The sequence below is a fragment of the Heterocephalus glaber genome, unplaced genomic scaffold, assembly GCF_053883595.1.
Source record: "Heterocephalus glaber isolate CG9 unplaced genomic scaffold, H.glaber_assembly_v1.0 deba00001610, whole genome shotgun sequence".
Lineage (NCBI taxonomy): Eukaryota > Metazoa > Chordata > Mammalia > Rodentia > Bathyergidae > Heterocephalus > Heterocephalus glaber.
This window is the reverse complement of record NW_028258381.1, coordinates 37761156-37786671: the sequence shown is the minus strand read 5'-3', so window position 1 is coordinate 37786671 and position 25516 is coordinate 37761156. Positions and strand designations below refer to the sequence as shown.

The 25516-nt window shown below is 51.6% G+C and overlaps 1 protein-coding gene across 1 annotated transcript in view; it reads left to right on the top strand.

The window, feature by feature from the left end:
- Window positions 1-23449, top strand: part of LOC101701200 (kinesin-like protein KIF19) — a 36720-nt gene extending 13271 nt beyond the window's left edge. Inside the window, 12 exon segments of the mRNA XM_021254197.2 lie at window positions 2023-2167; window positions 4761-4938; window positions 6767-6944; window positions 8670-8940; window positions 12193-12314; window positions 13445-13569; window positions 15043-15157; window positions 16152-16514; window positions 18460-18610; window positions 20714-20821; window positions 21322-21372; window positions 21375-23449. Coding sequence (XP_021109856.2) covers window positions 2023-2167; window positions 4761-4938; window positions 6767-6944; window positions 8670-8940; window positions 12193-12314; window positions 13445-13569; window positions 15043-15157; window positions 16152-16514; window positions 18460-18610; window positions 20714-20821; window positions 21322-21372; window positions 21375-21718 — 2151 coding nt within the window. The 3' untranslated portion in view covers window positions 21719-23449.
- Window positions 23450-25516: the final 2067 nt, after the last annotated feature.

The following is a 25516-nucleotide window of genomic DNA, read 5'->3' as shown; positions in this document are numbered from 1 at the left end:
CCTGTTATCATCATCCCCACTAGCAATGGGAGCCATGGCTTCCAATTCCTGAGTGTTAGTGATTGTCCTGCCTCAGCCTCCCGAGTAGTTGGACGACAGTGCACACCAGCATGCCCAGCTCATAGCTACTGTTCCTCCACTTGCTTTCTCCCAGCCCCGTTCTGGGAACCGTCCGTCAGCACACCGGCCCACCTCCCTCTCTGTCACACAGCAGGGTGCACAGCCACCATACTGTTTGTCTACACTACTTCCTTGAGTCGAGTCTAAGGAGTCTCTCGAGTCTAGCACAATGGCTTGCACATAGTAAGCAGTCAGTGGATGACAGGAGTTGTATTACCATAATTTTTTTTCAGTACTGGGGATTGAACCCACGGCTTTCACACTGAGCTACATCCCCAGCACTTTCTTAAGGCAAGTTCTCGCTAAGTTGCTGAATTGCCCAGGCTGAGCTCGAACTTGTGGTTCTCCTGCCTCAGCCTCCTGGGGCACCACCACATCTGCTATCATCATGTTAAGCCCATGAGGAGCCCTTTCTAGTGCCCAGCTCTGAGCTGAGCACCATCAGTTAAAGCACAGAGAAGCAGCTTCTGGACAGAGAGGAGATGGTGCTTTCTGGCACTCACACAGTTGTCAGTGCTTGGGAGCGGAGCCTCGGGCTGCCAGAGGGGAATAGTGAAGACCAATTTAGAGGCCCTGAAATCAGAAGTGGTTAGGCAAGGCCTACGGTCAAGGAGGTGAGACAGAAGCTGAGCCCATGTGAGAAGTATGTGATGTACAGATGGAGCCACCGCATGGCTGCAGGTGGAATCAAAGTCCACACATTCCACGGCCCACACGTCACCGTCTGAATCTGCCAGAGAGAAACAGCACCAGCTGCTCAGGAGGCCCTGCTGCCCATCCCGGGCTGGGACCAGCAAGCTGGGACACACCCTCCTATGTAACGGAGCAGGAGGTGGGCCGGTGTGCCGACGGACGGTCCCCAGAACGGGGCTGGGAGAAAGCAAGTGGAGGAACAGTAGCTATGAGCTGGGCATGCTGGTGTGCACTGTCGTCCAACTACTCGGGAGGCTGAGGCAGGACAATCACTAACACTCAGGAATCAGAAGCCAGCCTGGGCAACTCAACAAGATCCAATCTCAAAAACACAAAAGTCTCTATAGCCCGACCCCCACTCCAGCACGTAATTAAGACATAGACTGTGTGGCTCTCTAGACACGCAAATGTGTCCACGACTGCTTGGGAGGGTCTAGAATGACACACATTAAAAAGGCAGGAGTGCTAACTGGTGGGAGGAGTTTTAAAGAATTCTCGATAGCTTATTTGAATTTTTACTGTGGTAAAATAAATGCAACATGAAATTTAGCATCTTAGTCACTTTAAGCGCACAGAACAGTGATATCAAGCACATTCACACTGTTCTGCAACCATCACCACCACCCAGCCACGAACCCTTCTCTTCCCACACAAACCCACTAATCACTCCCCGCCCCTCGCAGCCCCACCCCGCTCCTCTGCTGCCTCCATGGATTTGATGACCCTAGGGACCCCACTTAAGTGGAATCCTGCAGTATTTAGCCCTTTTGCCTGGCTTGTTTCACTGAGCACAATGTTCTTGACTCAAAGTTTGCCCAAGTTATAGCACAGGTCAGAATAGCTTTCCTCTGTGTGTGTGTGTGTGTGTGTGTGCGCGCGCGCGCACGTGCGCGCGGTGGGGAGGTACTGGGAATTTAACCCAGGGCCTTCATACTAACCTGCATTCCCAACTCTTTTTAAAATTTTTATTTTGAGACAAATTCGCACCACATCACTAAGTTGCCCAGGCTGGACTTGAATTTGTGAGTCTCCTGCCTCAGCCTCCCGGAGTGGTGGGATTATAGCCATGAGCCACCACACCTTCCTTTTAAGGTTGAATAGCATTGATTTGAAGTTTACAACATAAACACATTCATACACCATCTCAAACATGCCCTTTGAGGGGAAGTTCCCTGCAGTCCAACCTCTGCCATGTGTCCTCTCTGCCAGGTCAAACGCAACCTACTGAATGTCTCCTACCGCATCGCACAGTACACAGACATCATCTCAGACCTGCGCAGGGAGATTGAGCATCTCAAATCAAAAATTGAGAAGCAAGAGAAGAAAAGTGAACCTGACATCCCGGATGTTCAAGGTAGGGCTGGGTGTGGGCCTGGTGCCTCCTCAGGCCCCGATGGCTCTGTCACCCACCCCAGGGCTCTGTGGCCAATGTCTCTGTCCCACTGCTTCTGCTGGCCCAAGTGCTGGGTGCCCAAGTCCATTCTGAGCATCTGTATCCCAGAGAGTGATTCAGGGACCAGAGAGCCCCATGGCGGGAGTGGCAGAAGCAGGCGCAGGATAAGTAGAGTATCAACGGTCTGGTGCTGTTCATGTGAACATCTAAAGCCAAACCCACAAAACCCCACCCACATCTAATACACGTGCATGTTCACGTGTGGGAAGCGCTCATCAGAGAGAGCACTGCTACAGGGGCCGGGGGAGAGATGATTAGATGATCAAGGGGTCTTTTGACTCTTGCTGTTCTACTCAAGTTTTTGTAATAAAAACATATTCCCATAGTACTTGTGTAAATAAATACTATTGTACATCGGTGTCCAAGGGGGATCGGTTCCAGGAATCCCCAGGATACCCTAATCTTTGGGTGCTCCAACCCCTGTAGAACATGGCGTATTGTTTGCATATAAGCTGCACAATCCTCCTGTGTACCTTTTCTTTCTGCTTTTATTTGAGATGGGGTCTCACTGGGATACCCAGGCTGGTCTTGAACTCCTGCGCTCCCCAGGACGGGACCAGTCCTGGCTCAGCCTCCCAGGTAGCTGGACTGCAGGGGCAGCCGCTGCACCCAGCTACTGTTCTCCACTCGCTTTCTCCCCAGCCCCGTCTGGGGACCATCTGTCTGCACACCGGCCCGACTCACTCTCTGTCACACAGGGGAGTGTGCCCCAGCTTGCCGGTCCGGTCCCAGTCCTGGAGTGGGTACTTGGGGGTTCTGGCCATGGCCTCCTGAGCACCTGGGTGCTGTTTCTCTCAGGTCAACCTCAAGGCTGAGGTTGCTGTTGAAACCAGAGGGGAAGGACACTCACAGGGGATGCGCTGTGGATGGTGACGAGCCAGGTCATTGGGGACTTGGCGGGGCAGTGGGGTGGGAAGTGGGGTGTTGCAGAGTCCACTACATTAGGTAATTAACAAGAAGTGCAGGCTTTTAAGGGCCAAGGACCTACATAGGGTCTGAGGACGGTTTCTTTCTGCTAGCTCTCAGTTTCTGGGTCGGAGGTGCCCTGCAGCGGCAAGGCAGACAGCATGGTCTCCTTGTGCCTGGGTGCATGACGGTTGCCCTCAGGTTCTCCTGTGCTGTGGGACCCTGGTACATAGCCTCTGAACATCACTCCATGAGTGCTTTCCAGGATTCCAGTGCTTCATGAAAATGTGGGGTTTTTGCAGGGCTAGAGTTTGAGCTCAAGGCCTCGAACCTACTAGCGAAGTGCTCTAGTGCGGAGCTACATCCCTGGCCCTCTTTATTTTACTTTGAGACATGGTCTTGCTAAGTTGCTCAGGCTAGCATCGAACTTGGGATCCTCCAAGTGGCTGGGCTTTTAGGTGTGTGCCACACACACCACTCAAAACCTTGTTTTAATGGCTGGCAGTGACTCACTTATCTGGATACACCACAGTTTATCTCAGCAATCCAGACGGCTTTCTGTGTAGGGTGACGGTAGCTCGTGACCATGGCCCTCAGGTCAGGGCACCAGATGACAAACTGCCGCGTGAGCCCCCGACTGAGGTGGGAGGGCTTGCCCAGCATGCATCATGAGGCTTGGAGTACCTTCCCAGCACAGCAAAAATAAGTCATTAGGGCTGGGGATTTAGCTCAGTGGTTCCATCGCCTGCCTCGAAAGTGCAAGGTCTGGAGTTCGAACCCCAGTACCAAAAAAATAAAAAGCCATTGATTAATTACTGGTCAACTGTTATGAGTTTACCATGAAAAACAAAAGACTAGCATAGGTTTACTCCAGTTCTGTGGAGCTCGCAGTCTAGCTGGAAAGGCAGATGTGAAGTACTTGTCACAAAATATTCCTCATTACAGACATGCAGAGAACTATGCAGGGAAGCCAGGGTGTTATTAGAGCAGGAGGCAGGTAGACTCTGAGGGAGGGTGTGGTGGGGTTTCACTGAGAAGCTGACATCTGGGCTGAAGTGACCAGCCCAGCCTTACCCTCTGTGAATTCCTCAGACTGAAATGCAGGTGGCCTGCCACCAAACCACAGAGAGGGTTTGAATCCATCTACATCATCCACTCATTTATCTACCAGTCCAACCATCCATCCATCTACTGACCTAACCATTCATCTGCCCAACCACCCACCCACACAAGCATCTATTCACAAAAATATCCTCCCACCTACCTCCATCCATCTACACATGCTGGCACACATGCATCCATCCATCCACCCACCCAGGCATCTGCCCACCCATCCATCTATCTACCCATCCATCCATCCATCCACCCACCTACTCATTCATCTACCCCCATCCTCCATCCACCCATCCATCTATGCATTCTCCCACCCACCATCCACCCACAATCCATCTGTCTGTCCACCTTCAATCTATCCACCCATGTGTGCCAAGTTCTGCCATGGGCCAGACCTCACTTGGGTGGGTGAGAGTAGGGTCAGCCTGAGCTTAGCTGGCCCTGCCCCTGGTGCAGCACCCCATCCTGCCCACAGTCACAGTCGGCCCCCACAACACAGAAGAAGAGAGCCACTTGCAGATGAACAAGATCCGGGCGCAGCTCATCGGAGCCTTTAAGGAGCAGATGGAGATGCGGCGCAGCCTGGTGGAGTTAGAGAATACCAACCTCGAGCTGCATGTGGACCTGTCCCGCCACCTACTGACCATTGCAGAGTGAGTGTCCCTGCAGAGCCTCAAGGGCAGAGCCACTGGTGGGAGCCCCTGTTCTTGCTATGTCCGGCCACCTCTGCTCTCTGTGGGCCAAGGCAGGACTCTTGACCCTACTGCCTGGCTCTGAGGCTGCTGTAGTTAAGCTGAACCAGGTGGGGAGGCTTCCACCTCTCTGGTCTGTCAGGCTGGGTCCAGAGCCAGCTGGGGGAGGTGAGGATCAACAGTGTTTACGGAAGACATTAAGGCTCAGAGCTGTGGGATTGTCCACAGTTACACATCTCCTAGGCCATGGCTCCTTCTCCCTTTGCACCTCTGCCCTCGTTCCTCTCTGCAGGGAGTAGAGTAGCCATATCACATTCCCAGCCACATCAGGATGCATTTGGGGACAGCAGGGCACTGGTAACCATTGCCCCTGAACAGCAGATGGCCCCTGTAACTTCCCTGGCTGACCCAGGGCACACGGCCACCAATACATGAAACAGTTCAAGTAGCACTGTGTCCATTTCTTCTCCTTCACCCTTTGCTTCTGGTTCTACCAAGTGATCCTCCTCCTCCTTCCTCTGTTTATTTTCCTTTTTCTTTTCTTTTTTTTTCAATTACACAAACAGCACAAGACTGCCAGGCACAGTGGCACATGCCTATAATCCCAGCACTTGGGAGACAGAGGCAGGAGGATCGCTGTGAGTTTGAGGCCAGCCTGGGCTATATAGTGAGTTCAAGGCCAGCCTGAACTACAGAGTGAGACCCCGTCTCAACAAAACAACCAAAAAATAAAATAAAATAAAACAAACAGCACAAGACTTACATTAGAGGAGTTCAAACTTTAAAAATGCATTCACGATTTGGCCCCTTTCCACCCTAGCCACCTTACAACTGCTGTCCCCCATCGTTCCCATGGGTGGGGACTTGATGGCACCTCTCTCACAGAGCCTGGGTGGCTGCATCATCCTCAGAGCCCTGGGCCTGTGTGCCGTCATTGTCCCAGCTTTGCTGTAAAGAAACTGGGGCTCACTGGGGCACATTTACATGGCAGGGGCTGTGGCTGGGGAAAACTATAGATGTAGATAAATAGGTAGGTACAGATTTAGTTTATGTATGCTGAGTTTGTGGTTTATATATAGTTACATATCATTTATAGTATATGATTATATATGGTTTACATATATACTTATAGATACGGTTATACAGTGGTACCTTGTTTTACCAACTTAATTTGTTTATGATTTGGGGGAAGATGGCTGCATTTGTGTTTGTGCGGGAAAGGTGGCTGTGGTTGTGTTTGTCACCCAGTGTGGAGCTTGTGAGGGGAAGCAAGATTTGGTGGAACATTTTTGTTTGTGAACTGAATTGTTTATAAGCAGAAGCATTCATGAGCTGAGGTATTTGTATATGTGCACATGTATGTAATACACACACACACACATATATATTGCATATAAATACATATATATTATATATATATATATATGAGAGAGGAAGGGGAGAGAGTATCAGAAAACCCAATTCTGCACCATTTTTAGGCCCTCACCTGTGAGGAGGCCATCAGGGCCCTGGAGCGGGGAGTGGTGATGCAACACCTGTAATCCCAGCCCTGCAGGAGGCTGAGGCAGGAGGATTACAAGTTTGAGCCCAACCTGGGCAATTTAATGACTAGTGAGGCCCTCCTGTCTTAAAAATAAAAAATATAAAGGGCTGGGGATGTAGCTCAGTGTGAAGGCCCGGAGTTAAATCTGCGGCATTGCAAAAAATAAAAAAAGGTTCCAGAGATTGGAGCTACCAAGACCCCGGATCCGTGGGCAAGACTTGCACTGACCCCCTCTTGTGGCTGCAGCTGGGAGCGGGAGAAGAGTGACCTCCACATGCAAAGGGACCGAGGCGAGCTGGAGAAGGATGAGGAGCAGGCAGACACTGATGGGGAGGATGCATCCACAGAGCCACACGAGGTGGCTGTGGCCAGAGAGGAAGTCAACCTACTGTTAGCCGAGCAGCGGAAAACCTCAGCCCTCAAGGTGAGGGGAGGGGAGGCCGGGCACATTTACAGTCAGAGGATGGTGCTTATTGGTCAAGGGCAGCTGACGCTTTGTGAGCATCCTCCCATCCATCGAGAAGCCCAGTTGTGACCACTTGATAGATGAGAAAACTGAGGCTCAGAGATGTGAGTGAATTGTCCCAAAGCCCCAGAGAACAGAAGGCATTGGCTGGGACCTGCCCTGGGTCTGACCTAGGGCTTGGGGCCCATGGTGTGGAAATGGGGCCAGGGTGCCACTGTGGCCCCACTGAGACCCTCCCGCCCACCTTGCCTTCTGTGGACTGAGCCTGGAACGGCGAAGGCTTCAGCTCCTTCCCCTTGCAGCAACCCCTCATGTGGAACGAGCACTCCACAGATGGCAAAGCGATTCCAGGGGCATCTTGCTCAGTCTGTGCTGGATTCTGGTTAAGCACGTCAGAGGCAGACCTGGGCTGTGGCCAGAAGGAAGCCGCATCCAAGATCCTCTCTGGAGAAGGAAGTCTTTTTACAATTTTGTGTCCTGAGGAGAGCTAGTTATTTATATGAGCTATTTATGTAATAGCTGGTTACTTAATAGTCTCTTTCAGAAAATGGCAGAGCTGGCGTATTACGGAGACTTGGGGGAAACACCAGGGCGCCTGGTGCTGCTGCACCCTTGGTTAAACATTTGGGGATGTATTTCCAGGCAAAGGCACAGACTGATGAAGTCATGTTGTTAAAAGCAGGAGGCATTTATTTCACTTAAAAGCTATGTAACCAAACCAAGGGCCTATTCATATTATTACATCTGCCTGCAGCAATTTGGAGATTATGCAATTTCTCTTCAAAATGAAAAGTTGGATTTCCTTTGACCTTTAAAAATAAGAAAAATTCCTATTGCTTGACCAAGAGGTGTATACCAGCAAGAAAGCATGACCCTGAGGAGTCAGATATAGATACTGATATGTGGTGGTCTGTAGGTGATAGGTCTGCTAATTGACTAGTGAAGAAAGTGCTGTAAGTGTCCAGCTCCATGTCAGGCTCTGGGGACCTAAAGAGGACCAAAGCCAGGCATAGTGGTACAGCCTGTAATCCCAGCTACTTAGGAGAATGATGTAGGAGGATCACAAGTTTGAGGCCAGTCTGGTCAGTGTAGCATAACCCTGTCAGAAAATAAAAAGATGAATGAGCTCACTATCTGACACGGAGTCAGGAACACCACTTTCTGCAGTTCTGTATGGTAACACCGCCCTTGAGACAAAGGCTGGTGAGCGACAGGAGGGGCTGTTTGTTCAGCCAGGGAGTCAGAGGAGTGGAGGAGGCCCCATGGAAGGCTGGGGAGCAGGGTCTTGGTAGGGGGCATTGAGTCAACTCCCACAGCAGCCCCCTTCTGATCACAGATCAAGAAGGCGGTGGCCAGACATAGCTTTTGCAGTGTGCTGGAAGCTGTCATCTGACCCGCCTGGGGTGGGGATTCTCGGCTCACAGGGAAGCTTGGGCCCAAGCCTCATGCATGGAGTTGTGTGGTGTGATATTACTCCACAGTGTCACCTCGAGCAGGCTAGATTCATGGTCTAATCAAGCACTAATCGAGGGTTGCCAGAAAGGTGTTTTGGAGGCATGTTTAACATGTATAATGCCTTGACTTTAAGTGAATCTAAGTCTGTTGATGCCTATGTTAGTAAACAACTGTCCGTAAACAAGCACGTATTGGCCTGCACCTGGCTCAGCGCCCGCTGTCCCCCAGGCCAGCCTGGAGCAGCGGCTAGCCCTCGCCAAGGAGAAAGCGTCGCAGATGGAGACGCTGCTGCCCACACAGGTGACCAGTGAGGACCAGCAGGAGGTGCTGCGGTTGCTGTGCAGGGCTCATGAGCTGGAGGTGGAGAACACAGAGCTGAGGGCCGACGGCCTGTGTCGCAAGAGCCTGCTGTGCCAGAAGGACCTGGTGATCCAGCGCTGCCAGCAGCACCGGCGGCTCTGTGAGCAGCTCATCCAGGGGCAGCGGCAGTTGATGCAGGGTGAGCCCAGACCGCTGGATGCGTGGGTTTATATGTCATTATTGTCTAGAAAGTGGAGGCTGTGCCTGGGGTTAAAACACACTGAACAAACCGGGCATGGTGCTGCAAACCTGTAATCCCAGCACTTGGCAAGAGAATCACAAATTCAAGTCCCCCTGGGCAACTTAGCAACTTAGTGAGAATTTGCCTCAAAAAAAAAATTGAAAAAGGGATATAGCTCCATGGTAGAGCACCCTTTGGTCCAACACCACAAAACAAACAAGCACACAGAAATCCCTGAACAGCGCCCTGAGGCGTGGAGTGGACACCAGGCTCCTTCCTTCCTAGCCAGCCCACTGCGGGCAGCTTCCCTGCATCCTCTCCATGGGGTTTGTGCAGCGAGAGAGCAGCTGGGCGGATGTCTCACACTCATCCATGGAGTGTGCTGCACACCCACCCCACGGAACTGTGTTCTCTCTCACTCACCAAAAGCTGTTCTGTAAGGGCGAGTGAAATGTGCCTCTCTAGAGAAATGCTGTTTGTGTGTGTAGCAGTACTGGGGAATGAACCCAGGGCCTTAGCACCTCCCCAGCCCCTCCTTTTTAAGACTGATACAGGTTCCTGCTAAATTGGCTGTTTGCCCAGGCTGGGCTTGAACATGCGATCCTCCAGCCCCAGCCTCCCACAGCAGCAGGGATTCCAAGTATGCACCACCACACCCAGCTTCTTTTCTAGCTTTTGTTTTGACATACTTTCAGACTTACAGCAAAGTTTTAAGAATAGTACAGAGAATCCCTCTAGACTCCCACGTAGTAACATTTTCACTTTTACTTTACATTCTGTCTCTTTCTTTCCTTCTCCCCTAAACCATGTTTAAACCCTTAACTACTTTAAGGTATATTTTCTAAAAACAAGTGCATTTTCTTATGTGAGGGCAGGGTACCAACAGTGACAAAATACTGATTTCCAGACTGAATCTTAGCCTTGCCTGTTGTCCTGTTCATGTCCCTAAACCAAAAAATAGTCCTGATCACCCTCTCTAGTCAGGGTTTTGTTTTGTTTTTTACTGGGGGTTGAACTGCAGGCCTAAACTACATCTCCAGCCCTTTTTTATTTTTTGAGACAGAGTCTTGCTAAACAGCCCAGGCTGGGATCAAACTTGTGATCCTCCTGCCTCAGCCTCCCAGAGTGCTAGAATTACAGGTGTGCACTGCTGCACCTGGCTGAGAAAAGGCAGTAAAAATTGATAGCAGCAGTAAAGAGTCTTTTGGAAAGGAGAATAGATTCCATATAATCCCTGCCTGTGTGCAATCAAATTTTGTCGAGGTATAACTATGCTGTTTTTCAATTTCCTCCTTTAACGTTTTTCACTGAGGTAAGGATTATGTAACATGAGGGAAAGGCAAGTGAGAACTACATTGAGATTCCAGCTTATCTCAGTCAGAATGGCTATCCTTGAGAACACAAAAATACAATATGTGGTGGCAAGGATGTGGGAAAAAAGAGTCTTCTGCCCTGTTGGTAGGAATGTAAATTAGCACAGTCACTATGGAAATCACTTTGGAGGTTCCTCAAAAAGCTATAAATAGTGCTACCATTTGATTCAGCTGTACTTCTCATTGGTATATTCCTCCCAAATTAAAGTTATCATACTAGAGAGACGCCTGTGTGCTCATATTTACTGTGGTACAGTTCATAATAGCTAAGGTATAGAACTAGCCCTGGTGGCCATCAACAGATGAATGGATAAAGCAAATGTGACACAGCCAGGTGTGGTGGTATCTGTAATCCTAGCACTTGGGAGGCTGAGGCAGGAGGATCACCAAGAATTCTAGGCCATCTTGGGTCTACATAATGAATTCAAATCCAGTCTGGAGTTTAGGAAAACCAAAAGAAAAAAAATGTGGTATATACACATGACAGAGTATTATTCAACTACCATGAAGAACAAAATTATATCATTAGCAGGAAAATGGATGGACCTAAAGATCATTATGTTAAATGGAATAAGCCAGACTCAGAAAGACAAATATCACCCATTTCCCTAATGTGTGGAATCTAAGAAAGAAAGAGAGAAAAAAACATGGCATGAAAGTAGAAGGGAGACTATTATTAGATAAGAGGAAGGGAATAATAAAGGTAGCAGCAGGGCTGTAAGGGATGGCAAGGGGAGAGTGCTTACAATCAAAATATGCCATGTGCATGTAGGAAATTGCCACACTGAAATTAAATATTTTGTAGAATTAACACTCACTAACAAAAATATTTTAACTATATTAAAATGTATTAAATACTAACATTTAAATATTAAGATATATTAAAATATATAACATGAAATTTACCATTTTGCACATTTTGATTAACTCACTGGCGTTCCGTGTGTCCCCCACCGGGGTCAGCCACTGCTCTGCCTGGCTCTAGAGCACCTTGCTGGCCCAGGAAACTGCCCCATGCACAGCAGCTCCCACTGTGCCTGGCCCAGGCCCTGGAAGCCCCCAGTCCGCACTCTGTCTCTTGGGTTTACCTGTCCTGGACGCTTCACAGAAATGGAGCCATTCAGCACATGTTGCAGCCTATGTTGGAACATCATTCCTTTTCATGGCTGAGTTGCATGCACTCTGCTATGTGGATAGACCATTTTGCTTCTCCGTTGGTCTGTTCAGATGCACCTGGAGTGTTTCTATCTTTTGGTGATTGTGAATAATGTTGCTAAGAACATGTGTGTACAAGTGTTTTGTTTTTTTTTCTTTCAGAGTCTTTGCTATGTAGTTCAGGCTGGGCTTGAACTTACTTTGTAGCCTAGGTGATGATCCTCCTGCCTCAGCCTCCCGAGTGCTAGGATTATAGGCATGAGCCACCATGCCTGGCAGGGTTTTTTTTTAAAGCTTTTCAATTCTTTTGGAGTTTTAGGAATGGTCTTTTAACTTTAACTTAAATTTTATTTGTCTGTCATTAGAATCATTAATAACATTTTATGATTGAACAATAGAACAATTTTAAGCTTGGACTATGGGTATAGCTTAGTAGCAGACCACTTGGCTAGCATGCATGAGGCCCTGGGTTCAAACCCCAATATTGAAAAAAAAAAATAAAAATAGATGAAAACATAGAAGAACACACCAGAAGAGCCTCTTCTACGAAGTAAGAGTTTTTGCCTCCTCAAAGCAATGGTACCGTCTTTTTCACAAGTGGTGACCATTTGCCTGGTTTTGTGTTTGGGTGGGTGGCTGGGGTGTCCTGACCCCACTAATCCCTGCTTTCCTGGCCCCACAGACAGCGGCGTGCAGGTGCCAGAGGCCCTGGAGAGGCAGTACCAGCTGTACTTCCGGGAGCTGGAAGAGGGCACCCTGGACCGCTTGCTGCTGCTGCACTGTGGGCTGGCCAGCTCACTGCAGGTGAATCCGACCCGCTGTGACCACCAGTACCCAAATATGGGTGTGATCAGGCATACAGTGGATGTTTAAAGTTTTAAAAATAAAAATTTTATTCCCCTCAAAATATTCCCTCCCTTTTTTTTTCTTCCTTTGGTGCCGGGGACTGAACTCAGGTCCTTGCGCTTGCGGGGCAGTCATTTGTTTTTTGGAGACAAGGTCTTGCTGTGTAGTTCAGGCTGGGCTTGAACTCACTATGTAGCCCAGGTTGGCCTTGAACTCTCAGCAATTCTCCTGCCTCAGCCTCCCAAGTGCTGGGATTATAGGCACACACAACCATGCCTGGCTCCTCCTCTCTTCAAACAGACTTTTCCCATTGTTCTTGCCACTTTCTGAACCAGTTCTGGAAGTCTTCTCTCATGAGTCAATGTCCTGAGTTGGTTCAAAATGACTATGGCAATTTCTGTGGAATAAAAACATGGTAGCTTATCCTCACCCGCCTTATTCTGGCACAGCCTCTGGCTCTTCCTGTAAGTCAAAATGGCCGTGAAAGGCATGCATTTTGAATCAATTCAGGACACGGAGGCAGCCATAACAGTGCCTCTTAGGGGACTCACAAAGGAGGACTTGCAGAACTGCTTCAGAAAGTGGCACGAACGATGGGATAAGTGTGTTCAACGTGAGGAAGGGTATTTTGGAGGGGGATTCATGGCAATGTGTCTTTTAATGTAATAAATCTTTTAATAATTAAACATTCACCATAGTTTCCAATCATATTCTGAATCTCTTTTAAGTCCCTCCTTTCCATTCTTTGGGGTGGAGACCAGAAGTGGAATTGCTGGCTCGTACAATAATTCTGTGTCTAGCCTTTCGAGGACCCGCAAACTTCTGGGGTCTGACTACAGGTGTCCCCCGGTCCCATTTCTGCTCAAGGACAAGGCCCTGTGATGGTCCCTGGGGGCTCCTGAGCAGCAGCACTTCCCTGTCTCCATGGCAGGGGCTCGAGTGAGGAGGCTGCCCTGGTGGTCTCCTCCACTGCATGGTGGTATCGGGGAGGGAACCAACCTTCCCATGGCCCCTCGGAGACCTCTGCTTGTTGACGTGTCTTAGCTGCGTCCCTGCTGGCCTTGCCGGCCTTGTCTGTCTGGCCCCAGGACGCTTCTGTTCTGAAGGTACCACCTATGCCAGAGGAGGCCAGCGGAGGCCTGCACGGGGACAGGAAAGACCTCCCATGGGGCCTCCAGACTGAGCTGCTCCCGATGCTTCTGGAGAGAGACAGGTAAGTGAGGAGGGGCTGGATAGGGACTGAGGACCTCGGCTCACCTAGAACTCCCTGCTTCCTCTTTGGTGAAGCAAACATCCCCTTTCTGTAGCACTATTTTAAGAATAACATGAGGTGGGCACAGGGGCACAGGCCTGTAATCCCAGCATTCGGGAGGCTGAGGCAGGAGGATGGCTGTGAGTTCAAGGCCAGCCTGGATACATAGGGAGGCCTTATCTCGAAAAAAAAAAAAAAAAGGGGCCCGGGGATTTAGCTCAGTGGTTTCACCGCCTGCTGTGCAAGCGCAAGGACCTGAGTTCAATCCCCAGTACCAAAAAAAAAAAAAAAAAAAAAGGACTAGGGATGTAGTTCAATGTGAAGGCCCTGGGTTCAATCCCCAGTGCTTCCCCTGCAACAAACCAAGATCTTCCCAGGTATAGTGGTGCACGCCTATGATCCCAGCTACTCAGGAGGCTGAGGCAGGAGGGTCACAAGCATAGTGCTGTGGGGAAGAGGGTTACCCTGGGGAGAATGACAGCAAGACACAGGAGGCTGGGGAAGGCCAGAGCGGGGCCTTGCCTCTAACGCCCTCACATAGGAGTCTCGTTTTCTGGGCCCCACGCACATCTGTGCAGCACATGCCTGTCTGTGTGTCACGTGGCACATGCACACGTGTGGATGTGCATGTGAGCACAGCGTGCTGCTTCAGTCTGGGCTGGATGCCTCCCCGCCCCTGGAACCCCTGTGTTGGTTTGCTGCCGGCTCCACCTTGAGAATGTGGTGTCTCGAGGGGGACACGAGACCATTGCTCAGCCCAGCCTCACCTCTCTCCCTGGGAGGAGCCAGGCTCCACCTCACTGGCCAGACCCAAACCTGTAGCCACAGCCTGGATGGGTCAGACCTCGGCCTGAGCTCCCTCCAGCTGCGCAGGGGTTGGGGACCCTGTATCCTCAGCCAAGGGGCAGTGCTGGAGGCCCCTCTGGGCCCAAGTTTCACTGGGGCTTCGTCACGAGGCTGTGTTTTGAGCTCAGGCTCCAGCCCCTCCCTCCCTGCAGGTCTGCCTGGGCCAGAATCCTAGTCCTCTAGTCCCAAACCTGGTCTCTCCAGGGGCCACCAGGAGTTACCTCACCAACCTAACAGACCTTGCAGGGCGCCTGTCCTGAGGCTGGTCGACCCCTGGTTCAAGCAGGGTTCTTTCTGCTAGCCCCCCGCCCTCTTGGTACAAGGACCACCGCACACAGGAGTCGTCTTTACATCCCTGGCCCACTGGGCACATGGCTCTGCCTAGATGCAGAGGTGAGGCAGGGCCCCTCTGCCAGGAGCCAGTGCACTCTTGGCCCTCAGCATAGGCCTGGCCATGGTAGGCAACCTGAGCGTGACCAAGGCCACTGCCCGGCCCGTGTGGGGCTACAGCCTTTGTGGCTGGAGCGGCACCGAAGCCCAGGTTCAGGCCCTGACAGTAGCCTTGCTGGGCCTCTGCTTTACCTGCAGTCATGGTGACAAGTCAGAGAAAGCCACGCCGCGGAGAAGGCCAGGCCGGCAGGACTCTCTCCTCCCTCCACCCCCGCTTCGCACCCTGCTGACTCCACCCATGCTTGAGGTTGGTGTGCCAGCGCTAAGGGGGTCCTCCCACCCTGTCGGGGCTGCATGGAGGAGCGGGGGTCAGAAGGAGGGCTGCCCCTGAGCCCTCACAATGGTAGTGGCCACCGGCACGAGGTGAGTATTGTCCTTGAAAGGAACAGGTGAGTGCGAGAGTTAAAGCCCCTTGTAGGTTCCGGTGGCCTCCTCCTGGCTCTCCAGCTCTCCTGTGCTTGGTCACCTTGGGGCTCAGGACCCAGCTGGACCTGGACCTGGACTCAGATCCCACTCTATCAGTCCACGCACTGCTTACCCCAGGACACTCAGTGATCCCCTGAGTGCTCCGCCACGAGGGATTCGGTGATGGCCACCTCCTCGCTTCCCTGTACTCACAGTCTTGAGCCCCGCGTCACCTGCGCTGCAATTCCCTGTCTCCGTTCCTCATTCCTCTCCTCCTCTGGCTGTGGGTATCCGCCTGTCCTCCTCTAGCAAGCACACAGTCTCCCTTTCTATGGAGAACGGAGTAGGACAGGTGCTGGCAGGTAGGATTGCACATGGGTGGGCTCAGGCAAGGAGGAGGCTTTGGATACCCCCAAGTAGGCAACTGGTCCTTTCCTGTGAACCGTCGTGAGGAAGCCCACAGGCTGGGCTGGGCATAGCTCATGGAGGAGTGCTTGCCTGGCATGTGTGAAGCTGTGGGTTTGAGCCATGGTACCATTTTTTAAAGGAAAGAAGCTGTTAGTGCTTTTCTTGCTCCATTGGTATAAACAAGCAGGGTGAAGATATTTCAGCTGCTGACACCAGCAAGGATGCCCCTTCACAGGCACCTGTGGGGGCTGCTCTGCCGTGCAGAGGGCTGGGACTAGTGCCCAGGAGAAGCCCTGGCCAGTGACGCTGGGTGCCGTGACTCTGGCCTCAAGTCACTGTACTGGATCTGCTCCTGGGGACAGCAGTGGTACAATGGGACCATAGTTACATCCAGTGACCTCTGACCATCCCTCTGGTGCTATTTCCTACAGAAGCCAAGCACCCTGACCATGAAGAGCCTCATCTCCAAGCTGAACCCCCTGGTTGGTCTGGAGTTGGGGACCCCATGGCTATCAGGAGAGGCTGGCAGCCCAGCCCTGAGTGCCCAGGCCCTCAAGGAGATGGCCCTGGGCACCAAGAGCATTGCCCGAATCGCAGCCAGCCGGCGCTCTAAGGCACAGGACCGGGAGGGCAGCAGCAGTGGCTCCTCCCGACATCTCTTGGAGGAGGCAGGCCTGGACTCCAGGGACCCAAAGCCCAGCGCCACCCCAGCCCCCAGCCCTGCAGACAGGAGGTGGCTCCCTGCCAGGAAGGTCAGGAGGAAGCGATCGCCCTCCGTCACCTGCAGCATGCGACCGGTGGGTGTGGATGTCAGCCAGGCACCATTCCTGGCTTGCCGGAGTGGAGCCAGGCCCGGGTGGGCAGGCTGGGGACTCCACTAGGCCGCCTGCACTGCACCTGACCCACCACTTCTTGGGCTCCCGTGGGAACTTCAGCCCCCAGCCATCAGCTCCATGAAGTTAGAACCCCCTGGGCGCAGTGCTGCAAGATGTTTGGTCTTTCTCTACTATGCTTTTGTAAATTGTTTTTTCCTTTTTGTGCTGGGGGTGGAACCCCACATGCTAGGTGAGCACTCTCCCACTAAACTGCATTCCCAGTCCAGGATTTAGTTTTAATTTTAGTTTCTTGCAGTACTGAAGTTTGAACCCAGGGCCTTTGCACTGTGCTGCATCCCAAGCCCTTTTCATTTTTTGAGACAGTATCTCACTAAATTGTCCAGCTTGGGTTTGAACTTGCAATCCTCCTGCCTCAGCTTCCCAGAGTGCTGGGATTACACATGTGTACAACCACACGCAGCCAGTATTTGAATTTTAATTTAAGGGAAGTGCATTGCTTGGTTGCAGAACATAGCAGTTAAATAACCGGTGAGATCTGGGCTGTTAGACGCGGCTGCCGCCACCTCTCCCTGCTCCCTTGCAGAGCCTGGTACTGGCCCTCCACCCAGGCGCCGTCCGCATCTGCAGGGGGGGACATGACTTGCCAGACCAGCTCCGCTCTGGCCACTGTGAGGGTTTCTGTTTCCCTTTCAATGGCCGCGTAGGAGCCTTTAGTCTTTGACTATGACCAGCACTGTCAGTCTCCCTATAAGACTGTAGCCTCCTCTTTGAATTGTTGGCTTGGGATCCTGAGTGATGTGAGCTACACCAAAGCTCAGCAGAGTGCCAAGGCTGGGGTGCGTGCAGCTCAGAGGTGAGAGCACATCCACAAACACACATCAGAGTGTGGGGTTGAGGACCACGGTATGGCATTGTCTTCGGGTCCCCGAAGCTCCCGGAAAAGTGGGAGGGCTTTCTTTTCCTTGGCGGGGTTTCTTTCTCACTACCCACTCGGTGAGTAAACAAGTGGGTGTATGGCCAGTAGCCAGGTTGTGGCAAAGCTTTGTCCTGCTCTGCCAACCAGAGTCCCAGGCCCAAGACACATGGGGTGCCCACTGGCTCGAGGGTGACACAGAACTGGTGACTTGTGCAGCAGAACTGAAGGGAGGGCGGCAGCAAGGGTCCCAGGGAGGGCAGTTGTCCATGTTCTCCTGAGAGATAGAACTCTGTCCATAGAGACACAGAGAGAAAGAGAGGTCTGTCACCATGAAGCAGCTCATGCACTTTGGAGTCTGGCCAGTCCCCAGATCCAAAGCCGAGGCAGCAACTGGAGACCCAGAGGAGACAGTGTTTCAGTTCAAAGCAGGAGGAAGCCGGCGGCCCAGCTGGAAGGCCGTGAGGCAGGAGGAATCATTTCCTATTGAGGGAAGGCCCACCTTTCTGTTCTGTTCAGACCTTCACCTGACTGGATGAGGCCCACCCACATGCTGTGGGCTGTCTGCTTTCCTCAGTGCAGATCAAACTGTCACACCCAAAAGCCTCCCAGACAAACCCAGGATACTGTTTAGCTGTGGCTCAGTGGGTTGACACATAATTAATTTAGATGGGAGCACCTTCCACGAGGGGGACTAGATGAGGGAAAGAGGGGACACAACCAGAATGTTATTCATTCATTCCCCCACCCCTGTACCAGGGATTGAACTCAGGACCTTGCACTTGTAAGGCAGGCGTGGTGCCACTGAGCTAAATCCCAGGCCCCCATTCATTCTTTCATTCACTCAACCCTGGGGGCTGAAGAGAGGGCCAGCAGGAGCTCCACCCATTTACACAGAGCACAGTAGGTCCTTAGTCAGTGTATGACCTTGACCTCTCACCCCTCTGGTACCCCTGGCTCACACCTGCCCTGCTGTGTGTGCCTTCCCTGCAGGTGACTGAGAAACCTCCCCTCTCTGTGGAGCATTTGTCTGAGAGCCAGTTGCCCCCTGGACACTTCCAGCCATCAAAGTCATCAGGAAAGAGCTTTTTCCCAGCTGTCCCTGCGGCCTCCAAGATAAAACCCACCCTCAGTTTCCACACAGGTACAGGGTTCAGGGGAAAAAGTAGCATGTTCTGTTCTGTGTCTTTTTCTTTCCTTTTTTTTTTTTTTGGTACCGGGGATTGAACTCGGGTCCTTGTGCTTGCGCAGCAGGCAGTGAAACCACTGAGCTAAACCCCCGGCCTGATGGTGTCCCCTGTGAACTTCTGCCACTGCCCCCGTGACAGGACCCTGGCCGTGTCCAGGTGATCATGGCCACAAAACATGGCAGGGCTGGTGCTCACCCACAAAGGGTACCTGCACTGCTGCTGCAGGGAGAGCCCACATGGAGAGGCGCCTTCAAAACGTAATGTGGCAGCATGGCAATCCCACAATTCCTGACCAATGCCTAGATTCTATATTTTAATTTTTATGTATTTTTATTTCTTATTTTTGATACCAGGAATGGAACTCAGGGCCTCACATTTGCCAGGCAGGCGCTGCGCTGCTAAGCTACATCCTCGGCCCTCTGTATTTTAAAAAGTGTTTCATTTTTCACTCTTGTTCCATTTACACAAGTGTCAGTCCCTGCAGATGGGAAGGAAACATGAGTCTGTCCTCCCATGGATCCCAGGTTGTGCCAGCTCACTCGTCTGCTCCCCTGGTAAAGGCTCCCCCTTCCGGAGCATGTACTGTATGCCCAGGCCAGAGAGCAGCAGTGACCTCCCCAGGTCACATGTGTCACCAGCATGGCCAGGTGTAGCACCCCAGGGCCCTCCCTCTGTGCCTGGCAGGGTACAAGGAAGGCCTGCAGGTGGCTGGGGCAGACCAAGGAGCCACCTTCCCTTCCTGGGGCCGTGCAGGTGGGAGCTGAGTGTTATCTCCCCAGGAAGCCAGGTCCCCCCATCCAAGGCCTGCAGGGCTGAGCTCCTCAGGTTTGGCTCCTCAGGGACAGCTGTGCTGGGAATGGAATGAGGCCAGGCGGGAGGACGGAGTTAGGAAAAGTGTGACTAGAGTTTGGGCAGGCGGGGGCCTCTGTAGGGTGACCGTTGAACAGAGGCCTGAGGAAGAGGGCACCCAGCTCAGATAGGGGAGACCCATATCCCTCCCTACCACTCCCTCCACTCGCTTGCTGTAAAAATAAATGTTCCAGGGTATAGTGGCAGACACCTGTAATCCCAGCACTTGGGAAGCTAAGGCAGGAGGATTGCTGGGAGTTCAAGGCCAGCCTGGGCTACATAGTAAGTTCAAGGACAGCCTGAACTAATAGTGAGACCCTGTGTCAAAAAAACCTAAATAAATAAACAAATGTTTTGTTTTCTTTTTTCCAGTACTAGGGATTAAATTCAGGGCCTTTGCACTGACTGAACTACATTCCCAGTCTTTTTTTTTTTTTTTGGTACCGGGGTACCGGGATCGAACTCGGGTCCTTGCATTTTCGAGGCAGGCGGCAGAACCACTGAGCTAAATCCGAGGCCCCTTTTTACTTTTTGAGACAGGATATTGCTAAGTTGCCCAGGCTGGGCTTGAACTTGTGAACCTTTTGTTTTAACCTCCCAGAGTGCCAGGATTATAAGCGTGTGCCACCATGGCTGGCCCCTAGCTTCTTTTCTATTTGCTGATGTTTGATAAACCCAAAAATTGCTCTTCATGGCCATGCAATGGGCAACTGAGAGCAAGGAGGGATGGAAGAAAGAAGTTCAGTTGGTGCTGGAGAAGGAACAAGGAACCAGGAGTGGAGCTGGGAGGAACTGAAAAACCACTGCAGGAGTTCACATAAAACATAAACCTTTAGCAGGTGCCATGACACATGCCCATGATCCCAGCACTCAGCAGGCTGAGGCAGGAGGATCATGAATTTGAGGCCCGCTCGGTGACTTAGTGAGACGCTGTCTCAAAAAACCAAAGGAATGAATAAAATAAAATAGGGCAGGGGATTCAGCTCAGTGATTCTGCTGCCTCAAAAGCGCTAGGTCCCAAGTTTGATCCCCAGTACCAAAAAAACCCCCAAAACCAAACAAACAAACCAAAACCCTCCAGGGCTGGGGCAAGGCCAATGAGGGAATTAGGTAAGGAGTCCACTACATAGTAGATTTTAGTTTATTTCTGGAAATTATTGAGTAGTTCCTAAAAATAACATTCTCCTGTCTCTGGTCTTGCTCTGTAGATGAAGCCACACTGCATGTTCCAGAAGTCAGCTTCACCTTTCCCAGCCCCACATGGCAGAATGGTGCAGGCCCCATCCGGGCAGCTCTCCTGCCCCGGGACCTCCGAGGTCAGTGCTGCCCACATCCCACCCTTTGCAGACCTGTGGCCCCCACCCTACCAGCCTTCAGGATGGGAAGCAGCCAGCCCAGGAGGGCGAGTGGCACACCCAAAACCTAAGTTTCATACTCAACAGGCCCTGTGCATGCTCAGGGACTAGGCAGGACCTGGGAGGGGAGCAGGATCAGAGCTGGAGGGCTGAGTCAGAGGAAGATGGAGCGGGATAAGAAGGTTCTCCAGACTCCTGGACCTGAGTACAGCTGGCAGAGCTGGCAAACATGGCTTCAGAAGGGCCCTGGGGACAGGCGCGGTGATGCCAGAACAGTGCAATCTAGATCAGACCCAGAGGGAGGGAAGGAAAGTCCCCGAGGGCCCAGCCAGCAGCCTTCAGTACAGTGGGGCTGGAAGAGGGAGGGCCTGTGGATGTGGAGTCCGAGGTCAGGTCCCCAGCTGGGGTGCTGGCTTCACTTGAATCTGCCTGGCCCACTATAGGTCTCCTCTCTGCCCCAGGGTCTGCAGACAGCGGAGGCCAACACCGCAGCCCACTGCGCCCCAGCAACCCCGTGGGTGCCCGGGTGGCAATGCCAAGAGGCCACGGAGACCGAGATGGTTGGTGGCTGGTGGAGCAGGCATCCCGGGGGCCAGGAGCCGACCCTGTCCCAAGGCTGGATGGGCGAGGGGCTATGGCCAGGGCACACGGGGCAGCCCTCACACCACCCCAGGGCCGCCTCACCTCCTAGAGGTCGGCGCCGTGCCGTGGAGACCCAGCCCTGCCTATGGACCCTCCCAGGAAGCCCCGGCCTTTCTGGGGTCCCCCCCACTGAAGACGCCCTTCCAGGACCACCCCACTTCCAGGGCCTGCTCTAGGAGGGTGCTGTCTGGGGTTGAGGGTTGCTCCAGCCCTTAGGCCCGGGCCGCAGAGGCCCTGGGGCTGCCCGAGGGGCCACAGGCAGGTGGTGGGGTTCCCCAGTTTGGAGGTGTGCAAGCAGGTGAGCCCTGGTGTTAAGAGTGAGCATCAGGTGGCAGCAGTTTTTCTCCGGCTCCTTCCAAGAACAGATCTTACTACGGAAGGCTGGAGACCTACATCCCACTCTGGCTCTCCTTCCTGTGCTTTTGCTTGGGTTAGTGTCTTATCCCACTCAGCTTCTGTACGAAAACACTGTGGCTGGGTGGCTTAGGGACCACAGACATTGGTTTCTCTCAGCTTGGAAGCTGGGAAGTCTGAAATCAGGGTCCCAGCCTGAATGGGCTCCAGTAGGGTCTGCTTCTGGGTTGCAGACTGCTGACCCTGTGCTGTGTCCCTGCTGCTTTTATGGGGGACATTATTTCCATTCAAGAGGACTGCACCTTGCTAACGTAACTGCCCTGGGCGCACCCTTTTAATACTATCACTTTGAGATTAGGTTTCACCAGGCAAATTTGGGAAGACACAAGCATTTCACCCACTGTGATTGTTCTGTGGATACTTCCCATTCTTGGGTACAGCCAGCCCAGGGGTTCCCTCCTGGAGGTTCCCAAGCTTCCTGTCCACACCCCCAGGGTAATCTTCAGCACATGGAACAGGAGGCCCTTGAAAGCCCCTCAGCCAGGGCCCACCTCCTCCCCATCTTGGCCTTTGGGGACCCACATGGGACTGACCCTGAGTCCCCTTGCCTTCTTGCTGGGGGCTCCAGCTGCCTCCAGAGTAAAATGTAGCCCCATAGCATGTGGCTGCATCAGCCACTAGCAGGGTAAAGCAGGTGCAGAGATGAGGGTCAGTGGCCAAAGTTTAGAGCCTTACAGAGGTAGGAGGGCCAGCCCAAGGTTGGCTGCTGAGTGATGGCCTCAAGCCCAGGCCTGGCTTCCTGAGACTTTGTTACCCCACCATGCCTTCAGGACACTGGAGACAAGCACTGCAGAGCTGCATGTAGGGCCAGGGTGCGGAGCAATGGGTGCATCATTAATGGGGGCTCTGTCCATTCTCCTGTCCTGGAAAGGTGGTGCATCTCCAATTTGCACACCTCTTCTTTCTCTCTCTTTTACCCTATTGGTGCCCATAGCAACTGGAGCCCAGGAGTCGTTGGCTCTCCCAGCTTCCTCTGTCAGTGGGAGCTGAGGATTCTTAGCCTATCTCTTGCCCAAGCCACAGTTATTTCTACTTTTCCTCTGTTGCAACCCTGGTTATGAAAGCAGAGGCTGTTGTAGCTGTTAGGGGACATGGAAATACCTCAAACTGAAACACAAACTGAGGAGCTGGGGGTGCAAGCTCAGTAGTGGAGTGCTTGCCTCACATGTGGGTTGGGGGTGTCTGGCTGAGCCAGACTGTGGCCGCCCCTGGGGAGGTCACACCTTGCTCAGAGGTCGGTGGGGGCACTAAAGGTGAGGGATGCAGCCAGCTGGGCAGGACTTAAAGGCGTCTGGAGGAGAAGACCTTCACCACCATGGCCACCACCAGGGCAGAGTTGGCCCTGACCCCACCAAGGCAGCCACTCAGCTGTCATACAGCCCTGGCTCTGGAGCCCCAATCTGAATGCTGGTCCTGACTCTGTCACTGACAGAGTGTACTGGCAGCCATGTACCGTCCCTAGTTGGTTGACTTCTCTGAGCTCCTTCCTCCTTATGGATAGATGGCAGATAGGAGAAAATTAGTAAAAATGTTTTCCCATGTTGCTAATGTCCAATCCAGTTATTTAAAATGGAGGGGAAATTAGGATAACATAAAAGTAACCATTTTAAAGTGAAGGCCTCAGGGGCATTTAGTCCATTTACAGTGTTGTGCAACCATTACCTCTAGTTCCAGGACTGGTTTTCCTCACCCCAAAAAGGGACCCACACTCATTACACAATCGCCGCACCCCACCCCCATCCCAGTAAGAGGTGATCTTGATCAAGGTCTGGGTCCTCTGTCCTCACACTCACTACCTGGCTTTCAGAGCTTTTTGTTCAAATTTCCAATGAGGGTTTTGTTAGCATGAGCTTGGGAACTTGAACAAAGAGATAGTTTGGGAATTGAGGCCCTTGAGCACCTCCAAACGCAGGCCCTCTGGGTCTGTGATTTCATGTAATCTTTATTATGCACCACTTCTCAGTAACTAGCAGAATTTCAGCTGGGGGAAATGACATTTTAAGAGATATTTTTGAACAAAGCTATACTTTATATATGGTAAAATGTACCATTTGAACACACAGCCTTATGGGTCTTGACAAAAGCATCCACCTGTGTAGCCACCACAACCACTACAACCAGGAAATAGGACTGTGTACCCTCTACGTACCCCCGTCAGAAGCCACTTTTTCCCCAGCCCCAGCCCTAATCCAGAAGGCGCCTGCCCCTGTGTTTTGCCTTTTCCAGAACATTCTCTAACTGGACTCCTATGAGGAATGGTTAATTGTGGTCATCAACTCAGGTAAATTGAGAAACACCCAGGGAATTAGTAAAGCCCACTGCTGGGTGGGTCTGTGTTTCCAGAAACGACTGGATCATAAGAGCTGACTTCCTCAGAGGTTAATCCACAGATGAGGTCATAATTTGATGGCGTTATTGGAAGGTGATGGAGACTTAGGAGATGAGGTTTAGTTGGGTGACTGCTCACTGGGGCAAGACCTTGGAGACTCTGTGGCTCTTCTTCTTTCACTCTGTTGTGCCCACAAGGTGGGCACCTTCCCTCCACCACACCCTTCTACCATGTTTCTGAGTCAGCTGACCATGGACTGAAACCTCTGAAACCTTTAGCCAAAATAAACCTCTCTTCCTATAAGTTGAGTATGTAAGGCATACCTACACACACACACACACACACACACACACACACACACATACACACACACACACACACACACACCATAGAACAGTTACTAATACACTCATAGGTAACTTTGAAATTGGCTTCTTTTTTTTTGGTACTGGGGATCCAACTCAGAACCTTGCACTTGTGAGGCAGGCAGCCAAACCACTGAGCTAAATCCCAGGTCAGAAATTGGCTTCATTTCTAATCAACACAATGCATCTGAAGGTCCTCTACACTGTTGCATGGATTAAGACTTTGTTTCTTCTTGGCTGAGTAGTATTCTATGGTGGGGTTGTGCCAGTTTTATTCAATCACCAGGTGCAAGACATCTGGGTTGTCTCCAGTTAGGGAAACTGAGTAAAGCTATGAAAAAAACATTCAAACACAGGTTTTTGTGGGAATATGAATTTCATTTCCTTAGCTCAAGACCTAGGAGTGGGCCTGCTGGGTTGACAGGAAAGTGTTTATAAGAATCACCGGATGTTTCCAGAGGGACTGTAATATTCTGGATTCCTACCAGCAATGTAGGAGAAGCAGCTGCTTTGCAGCCCCACCAGCCTTTGGTGCTGTCAGAATTAAAAATTATTCTAACCATTCCAGTACATAATAACGTTAAAAATGGCTTATTATGAGCCAGGCATGGTGGCACACACCTATAACCCCAGCACTCTGGGAGGCTGAGGCAGGAGATTCACAAGTTTGAACCCAGCAATTTAGTGACATCCTGTCTCAAAAAAAAGGCTTATTATGTAATTATTGCCACATAAATTTATGGGTTAAATTGTAATCCCAAAAAGGGTTACACTGGAGTCTTAAATACCAGTATGTCAGAATATGATGCTATTTGGAGACAGAGGCTTTAGAGAGATAGATTAGTAAGTCATTGGGATGGTCCTAATCCAATGTGAATGGTGTCCTTATAAAAATGGGAAATCTAG